This window comes from Crotalus tigris, unplaced genomic scaffold (genome assembly GCF_016545835.1).
Source record: "Crotalus tigris isolate CLP2741 ecotype Arizona unplaced genomic scaffold, ASM1654583v1 scf7180000018306.2785112, whole genome shotgun sequence".
NCBI classification, from domain to species: domain Eukaryota; kingdom Metazoa; phylum Chordata; class Lepidosauria; order Squamata; family Viperidae; genus Crotalus; species Crotalus tigris.
In genome coordinates, this window is record NW_024096934.1 from 443,864 (window position 1) to 464,529 (window position 20,666).

Consider the following 20,666-nt stretch of genomic DNA (forward strand, 5'->3'; position numbering starts at 1 on the left):
GCGGGCTCAGCAGGGCAGAGACAGCCTGGACCATTCCTATTGGCTTTGGAAAGCCAATAGAATTAGACTCTATTCAAGAGAGTCTATTCCATTGGCTTTCAAAAGCCAATAGAATAAAAGGGAGTAGCACAGCTAAGGAAAAGGGGAAAAAAATGGCGGACTGCGTTGTTTGGCGACCCCCGTGAAATGGTTGTTCGACCCCAAATGGGGTCCCGACCCACAGGTTGAGAACCACTGGCCTATTCAATTACTGATCCACTGAAGCCAACAAATTGCCTGGCGGATCCAATTCTTGCAGAGTTCAGGGGCAGCACCAGTGACAAGCATCCTGCAGAATGAACTCAATACGAGGAGTTTATTGGAAAACAGGAAATCCCGATTAAATAAGCAACAATGGCCCTGGGACTGACTTCGCTGCTGTGAAGTCTCCCTGCCGTTTTTGAAATTGACTTTCCAATGGCCGAGTGCTACATTTTGCATTTCTTAAAAAAAAAAAAAGAAGAAGAATACCAGGGACTGAATTCAATAAAAGCAAGGACCTGCATCAACAGAGCAAGGAGTTGAAGATTCCCCTGTGTGCTCCCCACCCACCCGCAGCCACCACCAATCTATTTTCAAGCTTCAGGGGAAAAGGTTAAACTTTTTTTTTTAAAAAAGTTTTAAGTTGGAGCTTAGTTTTCTCTGCAGTTCGAACTTTCAGCAATTGGGGGGAGGTTCTGGGACAGGAAAATGGAACATGATATACTATAAATAGAGCCTTAGCCGTAAAGCTTCTTTTTTCTGTCTGTCCGTCCGTCTGTCCATTCATACATCCACCCACCCATCTGATCTTTATCTTTCTCTATCCATCCATCCCTCCCTCCATCCATCCATCCATCGTTTCATTCACTCATCCATCAGATTTCTCTCCATTTGTCCGTCCATCCATCCATCCATCCATCATCTCTGAATCAATTTGTCTGTCTATTTACATGTCTATCCATCTTTCTATCCATTCATCCATCCTTCGATCCACCCATCCAATTTCTTGTCTGTCTTGTCTATCTACATATCTATTTCCATTATCCATCCATCCATCCATCCATCCATCCATCCATCCAGCCCAGCCATCCAAATCTATCTCTCTGTCCGTCCGTCCATCTGTCTGTCTATTCATCCATCCACCCACCCACCCACCCATCCATCCATCCATCCAATTTATAAGGTCATCCATCCATCCACGAAACTCTGGCCGATGAACAAAGTAAAAAAAAAAAAAAAGGAGAACTTCATTCAAACAAAAGACCAATTAAAGCTGCCCTGAGGCTCAATAAAAATTCAAAACTACTAGACATATTCTGAGTCCGGAGCTCCTGTATTAATGTCCCAAATCCATATTGCACAGCTTGGTCATCACAGCTGGCAACCTTGTTGCTCTTCTATTAGTGTGCCATTTTTAAAAAGACTGTGAAATGCTTTTAAAATTAAGGTGAAGGTGTCTGGATGGGGCGGCAGCTTTTATTCAGCATGGATTCAGCACTGTCCCTTGTTGATGTAAAGCTGTGTTGCTCAACCTAAGCCAGGGGTTCTCAACCTTGGCAACTTTAAGACTTGTGGACTTCAGCTCCCAGCTGGCTGAGGAATTCTGGGAGTTGAAGTCCACAAATCTTAAAGTTGCCAAGGTTGAGAACCCCTGAGTCCTAAGCAACTTTAAGAAGAGTAGACTTCAACTCCCAGAATTCCTCAGCCAGCATGGCTGGCTGGGGAATTCTGGGAGCTGAAGTCTGCCATCTTAAAGTTGCCGAGGATGAGAACCACTGCTGCAAAGTAAGACTTGAAAAGAGTCTTTTTCAACCATCAATGACTTGAGAGCTGTTGTACTCACCCAATTAAGGAGACCATCTGTTCCACTATGTGTCTGCTGAAGGTGATTATCACAAAAAGTTTCTGGAGGAACAACAACAAAACACACACAACAGTCAGACAAATGTTCAAAGGGGAAAATGGAGCCTGTTCAGTTCTTTGATTACCCTTGGGCTGATGTTCATTTCCCAAGTTCGTGTAATTATACCACATTTCCTCCAATTTTTCCCCCACTCTCTCTTTTGGTCATATCCTTTTTTTTAAGCTCTGATCATGGTTGGTCTATTCTTCTGGTGGAGAAAGGAAGCCAGGGAAGGACATGCTCCAACACCATCTTGGACTTTGGATGATCCTTCCCAGTTCAACCGGCAACAATTGTTCCAGCCAGCTGACTTTCTGTCTTCTCTGTAAGTGGAACTTAAAATTATGGCTAAAATCTGAAAGGGTACAGTGTTTCCTGCCTGAGCAGAGGGTTGGACTAGAAGACCTCCAAGGTCCCTTCCAACTCTGTTATTCTGCTTCACATTCTACAGAAGTAGAGGTTTACTAGACCAGGGCTTTTCAACCCTTTCACCCATTGTACCACTTTTAGGATATGGCAACATCCGAGGACCACCAGTCGCCTAGCAAGGTGCCCCCCCCCAAAAAAGGAAATAAGTGATAAAGTACAGGTAGTCCTCGACTTACAACAGTTCGCTTAGTGACTGTTCGAAGTTACAATGGCACTCAAAAAAGTGCCCCCAAGACACAGCCAAGCAAGACACCTGCCTGCCTGCCCGCCCGGCGGCACTCTTCCTCCTGTCCGAGGTTTTCATTGTTGTGAGCATTTCTGTTGAGGATTGGCAGCAGGGGTGGGGTGAGGGGGGTGTTTGGTTTTTATCCCCCCCCCGTCTGCTGGATGGTTGCAACAGGTTTTAGTCACTTCACATGTCCCTGGGACCGTCATAAATATGAATCAGTTGCCAAGCATCTGAATGTAAATCACAAGACCCTGGAGATGCAGCAACATTCCAGCTGATCGGCGCTTCTTCTGGGCTCAGCAGAAGCGCCAGGATCAGTGCTGCTTTTTAGCTGATTGGTGCTTCTTCAGGGCTCAGCAGAAGCACCAGGATCAGCGCCGAGCTCCACCTGGAGCCTGGCACTGATCCTGGCGCTTCCACTGAGCCCTGACAGCCCCAAAGAAGCGCCAGCCGTCTCTCACTTAGGCTTGTGCGGTGTTGCCATGGGTTCAGCTCATTCCCCTCCCCCGCTACCACTTTTCTAGGATGGCCGCGTACCACCTGCCAGGTGCCAATGTACCACAGGTGGTACCCGTACCACTGGTTGAAAAGCCTTGTACTAGACAACGTGTAGCCACCCTGGGTCATTGCTTCAGAAATATTTCTTTATCTAAACAGAGAAACAAAGAATGACCAAGGATGGGCAAGGCTTCTGACTTCCTGCTGGCTTCCTCATTGTGTTTCCTTCTGAGAATCTGGAAGGAAGCATCAAAAATCTTCCTTCCTTCCTTCCTTCCTTCCTTCCTTCCTTCCTTCCTTCCTTCCTTCCTTCCTCTCTCTCTCCCTTCCTTCCTTCTCCCGCTCTCCCTCATATCCATCCATCCTCTCCTTCCTTCCTTCCTCCCTCCCTCTCTCTCTCCCTTCCTTCCTTCTTTCTCCCACTCTCCCTCACATCCATCCATCCTCTCCTTCCTTCCTTCCCCCCCTCCCCTCCCCCCTCTCTCCCTTCCTTCCTTCCTTCCTTCCTTCCTTCCTTCCTTCCTTCGACTGGCTGGGAAACTGTATAGAACACTGAACATGAGTATCATGTGGCTCCAGCACCAACCCAGCAGCAGCCAGCAGTGAACATATCCAACACACGTCCCTCCCCCTATTTTCTCCCAAAAAAACAACCCTGTGAGGGCTGAGAGAGAATCAGCTTTCATGCCTGAGACAGGGCTAGAACTCACCGCCTCCTAGTGATTGGCCCAAAGTCACCCACCTGGCTTTCACACCTAAGGTACAACTAGAACTCACCATCCCCTGGTGATTGGCCCAAAGTCACCCACCTGGCTTTTATGCCTAAGGAGGGACTAGAATTCACAGTTTCCTGGTGATTGGCCCAAAGACACCCAGTCAGTTTTCATGACTAAGTCAGAACTAGAACTCACTGCCTCCTGGTGATTGGCCCAAAGTCACTCACCTGGCTTTTATGCCTAAGGAGGGACTAGAATTCACAGTTTCCTGGTGATTGGCCCAAAGACACCCGGTCAGTTTTCATGCCTAAGGCAGAACTAGAACTCACAGTCACCTGGTGGTTGGCCCAAAGTCACCCAGTTGGCTTTCACGGCTACAGTAGGACATGAACTCATAGCCTCCCACTTTCTAGCATACTACCTTAACCACTACAACAAATTGGTGCTAAGTTAAGTTAAACTCTGTTACAAGTAAATTGAAATGCTGTAAAAATTGAAATAATAACCCTCCAATAGATGGGGTCTCCCACCTGGTCCCCCTCCAGACTATAAATTCCCCTCAACAGTTTGCCAATTCTGGGGAATTCTCAAAATTGCAGTCTTACACATCTGGAAGGCACCGAGCTGGAGAAGGGTGAGGTATATATAGCATTCCCTGAGGATAATCAGACAAAAATGTTCTCTTGGAAGACAAGCTGTTCCATAGTTGTTGTTGTTTTAAACTGTCATTTATAGTGATCTATACCACTTGTGGTATAGTGGGGGACCGTTCCCAGACGGCTCAGCATTGGTTAAATCTTGTATTTGTCATATAAATGTGAGGCTTGGTTTCCCATTTTTTCAACCAATCTGGAACTGCGTGTCTCTTTTTTCAAGAACATTGTGCTACAGCATCCCAAACGTGCACAGCTCTGTATCTTTGCAAGCGTGCGTGTTTGCTAACACAGCAGAGGATTTTAGAGAATTTAGCAGCTGTAGGAAATACAAAATCAAATTCCCTCACTCCTTGTGCCAAACAGAAAGCAGCTACTATAAAGCATCCCATTTTATGTTACGATCACTTGATATTTTTAACTTGCACCCCAAAAACAAGCCCAGAATGAATGGTGAGACCTCTTTTCCTGAAAGTGCAGTTTCTCCCAACATGATATAATACAGGGAGTCATAATGATAATAATAATAATAATAATAATAATAATAATAATAAGAAGAAGAAGAAGAAGAAGAAGAAGAAGAAGAAGAAGAAGAAGAAGAAGAAGAAGAAGAAGAAGAAGAAGAAGAAGAAAAAGAAGAAGAAGAAGAAGAAGAAGAAGAAGAAGAAGAATAAGAAGAAGAAGAAGAAGAAGAAGAAGAAGAAGAAGAAGAAGAAGAAGAAGAAGAAGAAGAAGAAGAAGAAGAAGAAGAAGAAGAAGAAGAAGAAGAAGAAGAAGAAGAAGAAAGTTGGAAGGGACCTTGGAGGTCATCTACTCCAACCCCCTGCTCAGGCAGGAAACCCTACACCAGGGCTAGGCAACCTTGGCTCTTTTATGACTCGTGGACTTCAACTCCCAGAATTCCTGAGGCAGCAGGGCTCAGCATGGCAACCTCTCCCTTTCTCCTCAGGATGGCTGGCTCAGGAATTCTGGGAGTTGAAGTCCATGAGTCATAAAAGAGCCAAGGTGGCCTACCTCTGCCCTAGACCATTCCAGACAAATGGCTGTCCAGTCTCTTCTTAAAAACTTCCAGTGTTGGAGCATCCTTGCCATACAACAGTTCATTTAGTGACCATTCAAAGTTACAACAGCACTGAAAAAAGTGATTTACGACCGTTTTTCACACCTAGGACCGTTCCAGACTCCCCAGAGTCATGTGATCAAAACTGAGGCGCCTGGCAACTGCCTCATATTTATGACGGTTGCAATATCCCGGAGTCACGTGATCCCCTTTTGCAACCTTCTGACAAGCAAAGTCAATGGGGAAGCCAGATTCACTTAACAAGTGTGTTACTAACAACTGTGGTGATTCACTTAACAACGGTGGCAAGAAAGGTCGTAAAATGGGACAAAACTCACTTAACAACTATCTGATTTAACACTAGAAATTTTGGGCTCAATTGTAATTGTTAAGTCAAGGAGTACCTGCACTGTAACAGGTAGTCCTCGACTTACGATCACAACTTCTGTTTTGAAGGAAGGAAGTTGTTAAGTGAGGCATGGCCAATTTTTACACCGTTTTTGCCGTGTTCGTTAAGAGTATCCTTGTCAAGCACAGAAAATCAGGATTCCAAGCAGTTCAAATGAATGTACAGGTAGTTCTCAACTTACGACCACAACTGAGCCCAAAATTTATGTTGTTAAGGCAGACATTTGTTGAGTTTTGCCCCATTTTACCACTTTTCTTGCCACATTTGTTAAGGTAATCGCTGCAGTTATGAGTAACCTGGTCGTTAAGTGAATCTGGCTTCTCCACTGACTTTGCTTGTCAGAAGATTGCAAAGGGGGAATCACGTGATCCCGGGACACTGCATCAATCGTAAATATGAGTCAATTACCAAATGTCTGAATTTTGATCGGATGACTCTGGGGAGGCTGCACGGTCGTTAAGTGTGCGAAACGTTTGTAGGTCGCTTTTTGCAGTGCCGCTGTAACTTTGAACCACCACTAAGTAAATGGCTGTAAGTCGAGGAATAGCTGTATTGGCAACCTGGGTGCTTTCCCTGAAGATCTGGCTGGAAATTAATCATTTAAGAGGCACATCTGGTAACAGGGGCTTCTTAGATCAGAGGTCTCCAACCTTTTGGGCACCAGGGACTGGTTCCACGGAGAGAGGTTTTTCTGTGGACCGGAGGGGGCGTGGTTTTGTCCCCTGCCTGGGGCTTTGCTTGTTTGTATGGCCCGGTTGCTGGCATGCAGAGGCCCAGTACTGGTCCACAGAGCGGGGGTTATTATTATTATTAATAATAATAATAATAATAATAATAATAACAGAGTTGGAAGGGACCTTGGAGGTCATCTAGTCCAACCCCCTGCTCAGGCACGAAACCCTATACCATTTCGGACAAATGGCTGCCCAGTCTCTTCTTAAAGACTTCCAGTGTTGTAGCATTCACCGCTTCTGGAGGCAGGTTGTTCCACTGATTAATTGTTCTCACTGTCAGGAAGTTTCTCCTTAGTTCTAGGTTGCTTCTCTCCTTGATTAGTTTCCACCCGTTGCTTCTTGTCCTGCCTTCAGACGCTTTGGAGAATAGGTAGACCCCCCTCTTCTTTGGGGCAGCCCCTGAGATACTGGAACGCTGCTATCATGTCTCCCCTCGTCCTTCTCTTCATTAAACTAGACATACCCAATTCCAGCAGCTGTTCCTTATATGTTTTAACCTCCAGTCCCCTAATCATCTAGAGAGGACACGTAATCCTTGACCTATGACTCAAATAGGAATCAGAATTTCCATTGCTAAGCGAGGTGGTTGTCGAGATGTAAATAAGTGTCAGTGACCAAGTACCCAAATTTTGATCATGTCACCATGGGGACGCTGTGATGGTCGTAAGTGTGAGGACTGGCCATAATTCACTTTCTTCAGCCCTGTTGTTAACTTCAGAAGGTCGTTAAACAAATGGTTCTAAGTTGAGACTACCTGTAGCTTGCAGACTGAAAATGGAGATTAAAGTTTTATGCAACCGGGCTCCAACTTTTGCTCAGTTTGAGACGCCCTCCCCAAAAAACTAATATCCTGGGATCTGGCTTATATCAATTGTCACGGGTTCCCACAACTTTTCTGCTCTTTGCACTTTATGCTCTTTTTTCATGGTCCTCAAACTGCATGTTTTCAGCCCAGGCTGTAAATTTGTAGACTGAGGCTAAAACATATAAGGAACGGTTGCTGGAATTGGGTATGTCTGGTTTAATGAAGAGAAGGGTGAGGGGGGACATGATAGCAGTCTTCCAGTATCTCAGGGGCTGCCCCCAAAAAGAGGGAGTCAAGCTATTCTCCAAAGCACCCGAAGGCAGGACAATGAGCAACGGATGGAAACTAACCAAGGAGAGAAGCAACCTGGAACTAAGGAGAAATTTCCTGACAGAACAATTAATCAGTGGAACAACCTGCCTCCAGAAGCAGTGAATGCTCCATCACTGGAGGTTTTTAAAGAAGAGATTAGACAACCATGTGTCTGAAATGGTATAGGGTTTCCTGCCTGAGCGGGGGGTTGGACTAGAAGACCTCCAAGGTCCCTTCCAACTATTCTCTTCTCTTCCCTTCTTTCTTATTTTCTTCTTTTCTCCTCTCTTCTCCTCTTCTAATATTCTATTCTATTCTATTCTATTCTATTCTATTCTATTCTATTCTATTCTATTCTATTCTATTCTATTCTATTCTATCCTATCCTATCCTATCCTATCCTATCCTATCCTATCCTATCCTATCCTATTTTTCAGGCTACATTTATTTTAAGCCCTGAACAGATGAATAAAAATGACAGCAATATATATTTTAAAAAGTTGTAATGTTTACTTGATGGCTTACAGAAAATGACCTAACATCTTACAACAGCTGACCAGGAAAACAAAACAAAAAAAAGTCCCACAAACGTTTGATAAACTCTGCAGATGAAAGACATCCTCTTCGATTGGGGGGCGGGGGGGTGACTACAAGTAGTCCTCGACCTACGACCACAATGGAGCCCAAAATTTCTGTTGTTAAGCGAGACATTTGTTAAGGGATTTTGCCTCATGTTATGACTTTTCTTGCCGCAATGGTTCAGCGAATTGCTGCGGTTTGTAAGTTAGTAACCCGGTTGTTAAGTGAATCTGGCTTCCCCCATTGACTTTGCTTGTCAGAAGGTCGCAAAAGAGGATCACGTGACCCCGTGATCGGTCGTAAGTATGAACCAGTTGCCAAGCCTCTGAATTTTGATCACGTGATCATGCGGACGCTGCAAACTGTGAAAAACGGATATGTCCCATTTTTCAGTGCCATTGTAACTTTGAACGGTCACTAAATGAACGGTTGTTAAGTTGAGGACTGCTTGTATTGAAACTTTACCACCTGTGGACTTTTAACTTGCAGAATTCTGGGAGTTGAAGTCCACAGGTCATAAAGTTGGCCTACTTGGCTACCTCTGCTCTTATAAGACATAGTAAGAGACAGGAGGCTGAATGCCTCTTCTGCTATTTTGCTGTGTACAAAATCCAAAAATAAACATTTCTATTTTCTTACAGGCCCCTCCCCCCCTTTTTTTTTGGCCTTCCTGCAACCGCTTGCCGATTAAACAAATTCTTCCAGCCACCAAAGTTTGGACAATGAATGGCTGAGATTTCTTTATCGTCTGCCTATGCCAAAGTTAGACTGTCCTAAATTCAGAAGTAATGTTCCTCAGGTAATGTATACAGAATGGGCCCGCTTCTCTCTGAAGGAGCTGGCTATGTTTAGTCTGCAGCAGAGATGATGAAGAGGTAATAAGGCAATATAATCGCCAGCTATGCATATCTGAAAGGCTTTTGCAGAAATGGAAGGACTCCAAGTCAAATTTGAAGAAACGAGATTTCCAAGTTTGGAGAAGAACCTGCGATCGTTTTAAAAATCTGCTGGTGGGAGATACGTGTGTGCCTGTTGTGGACAATGGACTTGTTTAATGACTGTGGCGTTTGCTTAAGAACCACGGTGATACCGAATAACAGAGTTGGAAGGGACCTTGGAGGTCATCTAGCCCAACCCCCTGCTCAGGCAGGAAACCTTATACCATTTCAGACAAATGGCTGTCCAATCTCTTCTTAAAAACCTTCACAACTTCTGGAGGAAGGTTGTTCCACTGGTTAATTGTTCTAACTGTCAGGAAGTTTCTCCTTAGTTCTAGGTTGCTTCTCTCCTTGATTAGGTCCTATCCATTGCTTCTTGTCCTGCCTTCTGGTGCTTTGGGGAAGAGGTTGACCCCCTCCTCTAGTCAAATATTGGAAGACTATCACCCCTGGTCCTTCTTTTCATTAAACTAGACATTCACTTAACAACTGCCGACAAAAAAAGGTAAAAAAAAAAACAAATCAAGCACGGTCAAGTGACGACCCCTTTAACAACCCACATGATTTACAACCATAATTTCATGATCAATTACGGTCATAAGTTGAGGACTACTTGCATTTAGCTACGACACTCACTCGGGGGGGGGGGGGGCTTGCTACGATGAAGACAAGGACATTCCAATCTGTGCTTGGTGTTAATATGCTTGCCTAGGAACGAAGCAATAATGGGTGGTCGATGTGCTTAGAGGCTGCCTTGAAGCTTGCTAAGAAACATTAATTCCTGGGAAACCAGAACAGTGGATGCTTTTCCCAAAGGTGCTTTTCCCAAAAGGCAACGGGACTTTCTTGGTTCTTTTTCTTTGAATAGGTATCGCTTCTCGTCCAAGAATATTCTTCAACTCTGACTCCTGTTGACTGCCTAGATAAGTCCCTGTGGTTTTCTTGGCAAGGTTTTTCAAAACTGGTTTGCTATTGTGTGCTTTTTAGGCCTGAGGGAAAGTGACTGGCAAGGAGGGGGAGGAGGAGGAGGGAGGAAGAGGAGGAGAAAGAGGAAGAGGAGGAGGAGAAGAAGAAGAAGAAGAAGGAGGAGGAGGAGGAGGAGGAGGAGGAGGAGGAGGAAAAGAAGGAGGAGGAGGAAGAGGAGGAGGAAAAGAAGGAGGAGGAGGAGGAGGAAAAGAAGAAGGAGGAGGAGGAGGAGAAGAAGAAGAAAAAGGAGAAGGAGGAGGAAGAGGAGGAGGAGGAGAAGAAGGAGGAGGAGGAAAAGAAGGAGGAGGAGGAGGAGGAGGAGGAGGAGGAGGAGGAGGAGGAGGAGGAAAAGAAGAAGGAGGAGGAGAAGAAGAAGAAAAAGAAGGAGGAGGAGGAGGAAGAGGAGGAGGAGGAGAAGAAGGGGGAGGAGGAAAAGAAGGAGGAGGAGGAGGAAAAGAAGAAGGAGGAGGAGGAAGAGGAGGAGGAGGAAAAGGAGGAGGAGAAGGAGGAAAAGAAGAAGGAGGAGGAGGAGGAGAAGGAGAAGAAGGAGGAGGAGGAAAAGAAGGAGGAGGAGGAGGAGGAGGAGGAGGAGGAGGAGGAGAAGAAGAAGAAGAAGAAGAAGAAGAAGAAGAAGAAGAAGAAGAAGAAGAAGAAGAAGAAGAAGAAGAAGAAGAAGAAGAAGAAGAAGAAGGAGGAGAAGGAGAAGGAGAAGGAGAAGGAGAAGGAGAAGGAGAAGCAGCAGCAGCTGCTTCTTGGATAAGAAGCGAAATATTTTCAAAGAAAAAAAAAAAAACAAGAAAAAGTCCAGTTGCCTTTTGAAAAGCACCTTCGGGACAACCATGTGCTGGATGACTGAGCATCCCCCTAGAGAAGAGCAGTGGATTTGAACACATCATTTCAATCCGTCTGACAAGAAGGTAGAAAGCCTCAAGCTTTCTAGGTCAATTACCTGGATATGCATTTTGATGATTGCTTTTCCAATCAAGGTGGCTCCAAAGAAAGTCCAAAAGGGAACCAGGAAGTGTCCGCATGTTATCCCGGCCAAGTCGAAGAGAGGGTTGGGAATCTGGGAGGGAAAAGACAGCGGGATTACTATACATTTCCACATGGAATGTTCCAGGAACAGCCTTCATAAACACAGGTAATCCTCGACTTACGACCACAATTGAGCCCAAAATTTCTGTTGCTAAGCGAGACAATTGTTAAATGAGTTTCCCCCCATTTTAGGACCTTTGTTGCCACAGTTGTTAAATGAATCGCTGCAGTGGTTAAGTGAGTCACACGGTTGTTAAGTGAATCTGGCTTCCCCCGTTGACTTCGCTTGTCAGAAGGTCGTAAAAGGGGATCACATGACTCTGGGACACTGCAACCGTCATAAATATGAATCAATTGCCAAGTGTCCGAATTTTGATCACATGACCCTGGGGACGCTGCAACAGTCATGAATGTGAAAAAGGGTCATAAACCACTTTTTTTGGTAACTTCAAACAGTCACTAAATGAATGGTTGTAAGTCAAGGATTACCTGACAGAATGACAGAATAACAGAATTGGAAGGGACCCTGAAGGTCTTCTAGTCCAACCCCCTGCTCAAGCAGGAGATCCCGTACCATTTCAGACAGTCTGAACGTCATATGCTGCTGGTGAAGCAGAAAATCATCAGCAGAAATATGCTGATGATTTGAGCCTTGCTGGCCGGGGAATTCTGGGAATTGAAGTCCACATGTCTTAAACTTGCCAAGGTTGAGAAACATTGGTCTAAACCAGCCACTGAGTTATTAAAACCACAGCTTTTTTAGCCTGGTTGAGAATCTGGACCGGATTATCATAGTATTTCATTTAAAAAAAAAATGAAGCAAGAAGACCACATATTGGCGAGTTTTCCATAATCAGTCTGTGTACCAGCGGGCTGGAGCCCTCAAACCATCCAGAGCAGGGGGTCTTCAAACTTGGCCCTTTTATGACTTGTGGACTTCAACTCCCAGAATTCCTCAGCCAGGCACCACTGGCTGAGGAATTCTGGGAGTTGAAGTCCACAAGTTATAAAAGGGCTAAGTTTGAAGACCCCTGCTTGTGGACTTCAACTCCCGGAATTCCTCAGCCAGGCACGCTGGCTGAGGAATTCTGGGAGTTGAAGTCCACAAGTCATAAAAGGGCCAAGTTTGAAGACCCCTGCTTGTGGACTTCAACTCCCAGAATTCCTCAGCCAGGCACGCTGGCTGAGGAATTCTGGGAGTTGAAGTCCACAAGTCATAAAAGGGCCAGGTTTGAAGACCCCTGCTTGTGGACTTCAACTCCCAGAATTCCTCAGCCAGGCACGCTGGCTGAGGAATTCTGGGAGTTGAAGTCCACAAGTCATAAAAGGGCCAAGTTTGAAGACCCCTGATCCAGAGGGCTTAGGCTTTTAACCCTTTTCCTGAATGCCTTTGTCATGTTTTTGAAAGTTATGCCTCAGCAATCTTCGTGTGACAGCCCATAAATTTAAAAACAAAACAAAAACAGGGAGACCTCTCAGCTTAGACGCTGTCCCAGATGAAGTAAAATCTTGCCCACATCTCTGTCTTAGAAATCCAGATTAGAAACAGCTCAACCGACGTCGTCCATTAGAAATGCACAGAAACCACAGTCGGCCATTTTAGAGCCATTTATCAAATATTCTCCACCTCTTGCCCTCCTCCATGGACAAATGTTTTCGTCCAGTGAGTCAGTCTCCAAAAATGGATCTCTGATGAACTGTGTGTCTGAAAACTCCCCCCCACACACAAAAAAAGAGGGGGGAAATAAACCTGGCATTTATTTTGTATGTATGCTGCTGAAATGGAGGGAGCAGGAAAAAAAAAAACCAAAATGGTCTCCTTTTCTAGCAGAATAATAACCGAATAATAAGAGTTGGGAGGGACCTTGGTGGTCTTCTAGTCCAACCCCTGCTCAAACAAGAAATCCTATATTATTTCAGACAAATGGTTGTCCAATCTCTAATGTTTGAACAGCAAAGGATCCTAGCTGAAAATTAACAACTGCTATATTGGAGGCTCAGGTTTGACATGAACATTTCTCAACATTTATTTATTTCATTGATACCCTGCCTTTATTATTTGTGTAAATAACTCAAGGCAGTGAATATTCCTAATATTTCTTCCCAGGAAGGAATTGGGTTGGGCTGAGAGAGAGGGACTGGCCCAAAGTCACCCAGCTGGCTTTCATTCCAAGGTGGAACTAGAACTCTCCGTCTCCTAGTGATTGGCCAAAGTCACTCAGTCAGCTTTCATGCCCAAGACAGAACTAGAACTCACCATCTCCTGGTGAGATTGGCCCAAAGTCACCCAGCTGGCTTTCATTCTTAAGGTAGAACTAGAACTCCCCATCTCCTAGTGATTAGCCAAAATCACTCAGTCATTCATGCCCAAGGCAGAATTAGAACTCACCATCTCCTGGTGAGATTGACCCAAAGTCATCCAGCTGGCTTTTAAGCTAACTAGACCTTAAAAGAGATAATTTTACCCATCATTGTCAATTGGAAGTAAGCAGTGGCTCTAACCATATGGTTTCACAACCATCTTTTTTTTTTTTTTTTGTGGGCTCCAGGTGCCATTTTCATTTGTTTTATGTGGTTCTTTTAATAAATGTTAATTTGGCAGTCAGGAAACTAAGAAATACCAATATGGACTTGCCAAAGATCACGTTATTTTGCTTTCAACCATTATATGGGTTGTGGATTTCTGTACGTCCACATTTTTGGAATTCATTTTCCCCCCTTTGGTGTTTTTCATTGTTATAGAAAGACGTTGGGAAGTTCTGGGAGCTGAAGTCAACCCATATTTAAAGTTGCCAAGTTTTTTTTTTTTTTTTTTTAAACTGGTTCTAAATCATCCTTTCAATCCAAAATGTATGTTTAGTTTAAAACAGAGAGAAGGATGGATGGATGGATGGATGGATGGATGAAGGGGAATGGGGAAGGAAGGAAGGAAGGAAGGAAGGAAGGAGAATGAGGGGAAGGGAGGGAGGGAGGGAAGGAAGGATGAAGGGGAATGGGGAAGGAAGGAAGGAAGGAAGGAAGGAAGGAAGGAAGGAAGGAAGGAAGGAAGGAAGGAGAATGAGGGGAAGGGAGGGAGGGAGGGAAGGAAGGATGAAGGGGAATGGGGAAGGAAGGAAGGAAGGAAGGAAGAAAGGAAGGAGAACAAGGGGAAGGGAGGGAGGGAGGGAGGGAAGGAAGGAAGGAAGGAAGAAAGGAGAACAAGGGGAAGGGAGGGAGGGAGGGAGGGAAGGAAGGAAGGAAGGAAAGAGAACGAACGAAGGAAGGAAAGAGACAGAAAGAGAACGAAGGAAGGGAGGGAGGGAGAGAAGGAAGGAAGGAAGATCAAAGAAGGTGGAAGGGAGACATGATGGCTCTCTTCCAGCATAGCTTGCCTCCTGGAGGACTTCAAACAGAAGTTATACTATTTCTCTTGGATGATCTGAGGAGAGGGGGTCAGACTAGAAGACCTCAAAAGCTCTTTAAACTCTAGGAGTTATGTCATTGAATCCCCTGCCTGCTTCTTTGGGTGAAATAAACAACAATCAACATTTTTTTTTAAAAAAACTTCCATTTCTAAAGTCATTTTCCTGGCACGGGGAAGGTTTGTTACACTATTTGAGATAGAAAACTCTAAAGCTGCTGGAACACGTGAAAAAGATTTTCTGGCGATTGAGAAAAATAAATTGCATAAACACTTGGGTGAGCTTAAAATATTTACACATAGAGCGGGGAGATTTTTCCGAGGCCTACTTAGAAAATGCCCACAAATGCTACATAAATGCTAAGAAGCGACAAAACGGTCAGTCATTCCCCCCCCCCCAAATAGACTGTAAATAAAATACTACTTGCCGCAAAGAAAGGTAGAGTGTTTAAAACGGTTTATACATCATGTTTAAAACGCTAACTCTTTATCCCTCGTCTAGACAAGGTTTGTAAGAGAATATCCTAGACTCGGTCCAAATTAACACATCCATATTCTGTATTTCCACGGTGGTTAAAAGAGGCTTAGAAAAGGTAATTCGTAAAGAAAATAGCCTTTGCTCTTTGAAATGGCAGTGAAATAACTTCCAAGTGGGAGCTCTTCCTCCATAGGCTGAACCTCACTGCACTAATAATAAACATTAATTTGAAGAACAAACAAGAGCAGTCAATAATCAATACAGCTCTCAGTGTCAAAGTTTTTGTGGCTAAAAAAAAAAAAAAATCTAGCTTAGGTGCTTCCTATAAGCAAGGAAAGTTAGGATGCGCCAGTAGTATGAACTTGTTAATAAAGGTGGCGACAGTAAGCCGATGAGGTAGCATTACAAATTAAAACCTTTCCACTACTTTTGAGGTTAGGAAGAACTTCGACTTTTCAGAAGATTTTAAATGGCTCTGCTTCTTTTTATTTATCGGTGGGACTGGACCAACGGTGGGGCATGTGATTATGATTATCCCGGTTTATGATGATGCATTCACTGGATCTGGAAGCAAAACCCAGAGAGTAGCAGACGTGTGTTTATTTGCATCTGAGCACAAAATGTACCGAGGATTAAGTTTGGGCATGTTGTAATGGACTGAAAAGATTGAGGAAGCGGAGGACAGCTGAGCATTCAAATCAATTTTCAAATTCAAGCACACGGCAGGCTTTGGTATTGCGCAACCTGACGGGGACACTCACCACAAGTGAAATAAATTACACCTCTTTGTCTTAGGATAAATCAGAGTTCCACCCTTTATCTTAGTGCAAGGGTCTTCAAACTTGGCCCTTTTATGACTTGTGGACTTGAACCCCCAGAATTCCAGTGTGCCTGAGGAATTCTGGGAGTTGAAGTCCACAAGTCATAAAAGAGCCAAGCTTGAAGACCCCTGTCTTAGTGGCTTGTCACGGTGGCCAGAAGCACAACAATGGCTGTTTATTAGATTTATATCACATTTTTCCATCAGAGCTGAAAGCCTTCTATACAGCAGAGGTTTCCAAACTTGGCAACTTTACAAGGTGTGGACTTCAACTCCCAGAATTCCCCAGCCAGCATGGGGGAAGGTTGAGGAATTCTGGGAGCTGAAGTTCACTTAAAAGTTGCTAACTTTGCAGACCTCTGCTGTACAGGATTGATTCCTCCTGTTTTTCTCCAGAAAAAAACAACCTTGTAAGGTTAGTTGGGCTGAGTATGGAGGGATGGTCCAAAATCACCCTATGAGCTTCAATGCTGAGGGAGGCCTTAAAACGTGGGTCTCCATGCTCCTAAGTGAAACATGGGTCTCCATGCTCCTCTATCCCACCTTGGCTCTACAACTGAGAGGAAGCATTGTCCCAGTGTCAACTGGGGTCCTTCCATGGCTCGGAGGAGGATTAGAAACTAGATTTCCTGAGACCTAGAACAGTGGTGGCAAACCTATGGCACGGGTGCCAGAGGTGGCACTCGGAGCCCTCTCTGTGGGCACACGCCTCGTTGCCCCAGCCTCATGGCAGCCGGCAGCGTGGACAAGACTCTGCCCTCACATCCCATTGTGCACAGTTGATGCTGCGGGGCGCGGGCAGAAGCCGTGACTGCCATGGCGCTGCTGGGCGATCTGCGGCAGGCCCAGGAGGCAGTGAGTGGCCCTGCGGGCAGGCGGGGTGGGGGTGGGGCAGGGAGTGGAGCAGGAGTTTGGCCAGTTTTGGGGCACTCGGTCTCTAAAAGGTTCGCCATCACTGTACTAGCGGTTTGCTCTGTCAGTGTTGGTCGGAGTTTTCTTGGTGGTTCCCCGATTAGGCTGTTGTTTATTGTTAGCTTGTTTGTCTGAGTTGGTAGTTCTGCCTTACAGGGCAATCCAACTGTATAGAAACAAAGAGCAAACCCCACTCCCTTTTAGAACTGATGATGTAATTTACTTTGGTAATGAAATGTCTGCAGGAAAGCCACCAAGTTCAGAAAGCACCAAGGACTTGACAAATTAAAAACAATTTTGCAGTCTGCCTTTACAATCTTTGTACAGAAAGAGTTGGTCCGAGGGATCCTTGGTGCTCTCTGAGTTTTTCTTGTAAACATTTCATTGGCTAACTGGATCCATCCATCAAGATCACTCCCATGAAAACTGACAGGGCAAGCAAGCCACTAGAACAGTGGTGGCGAACCTATGGCACGAGTGCCAGAGGCGGCATTTAGAGCCCTCTCTGTGGGCATACACACCGTCGCCCCAGCCCCGCCTCCCCCCACAGTCCAGTCCTCACCAGCAGCCCCCCCCCGGAGGAGAGTCATCCCCAGGTGCGGCCCACACGGAGCAGTGCAACCAAGCACATGGCAGCTGGGCAGCACATGATGCTGCGGGGCATGGGTGGAGGGTGTAGCCACCATGGTGCTACAGGGCTGCCTGGGTGATCTGCGGCAGGCCATGGATGGCCCTGAGGGCGGGCGGGGTTAGGGCGGAACAGGGTGGGGCCGGGGTGGGGCAGTTTTGGAGCACTCAGTTCGCCATCACGGCACTAGAATATAAACAGAGAGCAAACCTCACACTCCTTTCTAGTACTGATGATGTTACCTAGTTGGGTCATGAAACGTCTGCAATAAAACCACCAAGCTCAGAGAGCACCAAGGGACCCACAGGTGATAAAACTCCAATGCAAGGCACCTTCCTTTTTTCTGTCAGGAAAAATACTCAGAAAAACCATTTTAAGGCACGAAATCATCCGGATGGAAATAAGATCAAGAGGCTAAATAGACTTTTTGGGGTGGGGGGGTGAAAACTTACAGAAGCACATGCCAGGATGCCGAAAAACCCGACTTTCTGCACCAAATTCTGGATGGCCAGTTTAGCCCGAGAGGCAAAGTCCTAAAGAGAAGGAAGACAACAGGTTAAGGACCTAAAATGGTGGGGAAATTAAGCAAAAACAACCCTCAGTAGTGCTGGCATGGAGTAGCAATTCCACAGGATTATGGTTTCTCATGCTTCGTCTTTCCACAGGTGGTCCTTGACCTACAACCGTGATTGAGCCTTCATAGGTGGCGCAGCAGTTAGAGTGCAGTACTGCAGGCCACTTTAGCTGACTGTGTTCAGCAGGTCAGCAGTTCAAATCTCACCGGCTCAAGGTTGACTCAGCCTTCCATCCTTCCGGGGTAGGTAAAATGAGGACCCAGATTGTTGGGGGCAATGTAAATATATATATACATTGCTTACTGGTGTACACCGCTTAGACAGTGCTTGCACTTAAAGCGGTATATAAGTCTCATAAATAAATAAATAGTGACGTAAGACTATTTTTCACATTTAACGACTGTTGCAGCATCCCCAGGGTCACGTGATCAAAATTTGAATGCTTGGCAACTGGCTTGTATTCATGACGGTTGTTGTGTCCCGGGGTCACGGGATCACCTTCTGCAACCTTCTGACAAGCAAAGTCAGTGGACGAAGCCAGATTGACTTAACAGCCGTGTGACTAACTTCACAACTGCAGCAACTGAGTTAACAACTTGGCCAAGAAAGGTTGTAAAATGGGATAAAACTCACTTAACTGTCTCGCTTAGCAACTAGAAATTTGGGGCTCAATTGTGGTCGTTAAGTAGAGGACTAAACCGCTCCACAAAATTATTTTGTTAAATAATAGATTTATAACTCACTGAAATGGGGGGGAGGGGGGGGAAAGGGTTCAAGAATTCCCGGCAGCTTTTATAATGTATATTAATGCTTCAAAGAATGTTATAACAGACCACTATGAGAAAAAAAAATGTATCTTACATAACATGAAATAAATCTGTAACCCATACATTATTAATGAATGCAGTATGAACAGGAATTCTTACTTAATCCCAAACTGATTATTTTGAACAACATAATGGGCCCCGCAAATAGCTTAGAAGAACATAAAAAGCAAGATTATTTGAAACACAAATCCCAACAATGCAATGGCATAAGAATACAAGAATGGGCTAATAGATGAAGCCCAAAATACATTTTTTTAACATCTGTTGCATCCAGATGTCTTCTTGGTGGCCACTTCAACCTTCTGGACCAGTCTCCCACTTGAGGTTCAAGGGATTTCTACCCTTTTAGCCCTCCATTGGGCTGTGAAGACCTGCCCCCCCCCTAAACATTAGGTTAGGATGGAGAATTTGCTGAGAGGCTGTTTGGTCGGGCTCCTGGAGGGAAGGCTATGTTTTAACTGTCTTTAGAATAGAATAGAATGGAATGGAATGGAACGGGATGGAATGGAGTGGAGTAGAACGGAATGGAGTAGAATAGAAATCTTTATTGAGAATAGAATAGAATAGAATAGAATAGAATAGAATAGAATAGAATAGAATAGAATAGAATAGAATAGAGTGGAGTGGAGTGGAATGGGACGGGACGGAATATTCTTTATTGGCCAACTGTGATTGGACACACAAGAAACTTGTCTCCAAAATGTACTATTCAGTGAAGGATTGGCCATTGCTTCTAGGAAATCCCCTTTTACATACATTTTAACTTTGTTTCAGTGTTTTAAAAACAAAAAAATATTTAATTTATTTTTAAATTATTTTTAAATTATTGTATCTTGCTGTCTTATAATTTTTAAATTTTCTTGAGCAGTTGCTAAATGGAGGGAGAATTAAAAATACAATACATAAATGAGAGGATAGTAAAAATTGCTTTTTACGCAGTAGCTTCGCTACAATAAATGTATACAGACCTGAATCTAATTAAACTGATTATACAGTGATGAAATCCAAAGTTAGTTTTAAATTTTTACTGTGGTAGTTTAAAGCTCATTAAAGCAATTATTTTAAACCTTACTTAGTCACTAAAATAATTTATCTTTCACATGTTTTTAATGTAATGCATTTTCTTCCTGTTAGTTGACCAGCTTATTGCTTGGGAAAAAGAGAGGAAAGTTCTTAATTTGGAATTCAGAATTAATTCTGCAGAATCGTCTCCAATACTGGAAAATAGGTTAATTTTATATGCTAGGGAATAAATGATGGATAAATTATTTAGTTAAGAAAGAAAGAAAGAAAGAAAGAAAGAAAGAAAGAAAGAAAGAAAGAAAGAAAGAGGGAGGGAGGGAGGGAGGGAGGGAGGGAGGGAGGGAGGGAGGAAGGAAGGAAGGAAGGAAGGAAGGAAGGAAGGAAGGAAGGAAGGAAGGAAGGAAGGAAGGAAGGAAGGAAGAAAGATTTTTTATAACTGTCACATATTTGGTTTAACATTCAATGCTAATGGATAAATAACATCACACAATATAAAAATATTGAATCTTCTAACAATTAGGAATTGGAAATTAAATCTAATATAGATGCAGACTGAATTTATAAACTGTAATATTCATTAGAGTATTTGTATTCAATTTAAAGTTTCTGCAAAAACTAATTTCCAGAACAAAATTCATATATGAAATCATTTTTATTTGGCATTCATTGGTAAATATTTGATTCTACAAATATTCGGTTCTTTAAGGCTTTCTCAT

General features: G+C 44.1%; 1 protein-coding gene across 1 annotated transcript in view; it reads right to left on the bottom strand.

Annotated features, from left to right (window-relative positions):
• The window catches only part of VMP1 (vacuole membrane protein 1), a 156,160-nt gene that overhangs the window by 28,740 nt on the left and 106,754 nt on the right, over nt 1-20,666 (bottom strand). Inside the window, exons 8-10 of the mRNA XM_039350001.1 lie at nt 17,978-18,058; nt 11,202-11,318; nt 1,865-1,926 (exon numbers count right to left, since the gene is read on the bottom strand). Coding sequence (XP_039205935.1) covers nt 1,865-1,926; nt 11,202-11,318; nt 17,978-18,058 — 260 coding nt within the window. The remainder of the gene's footprint in view (nt 1-1,864; nt 1,927-11,201; nt 11,319-17,977; nt 18,059-20,666) is intronic.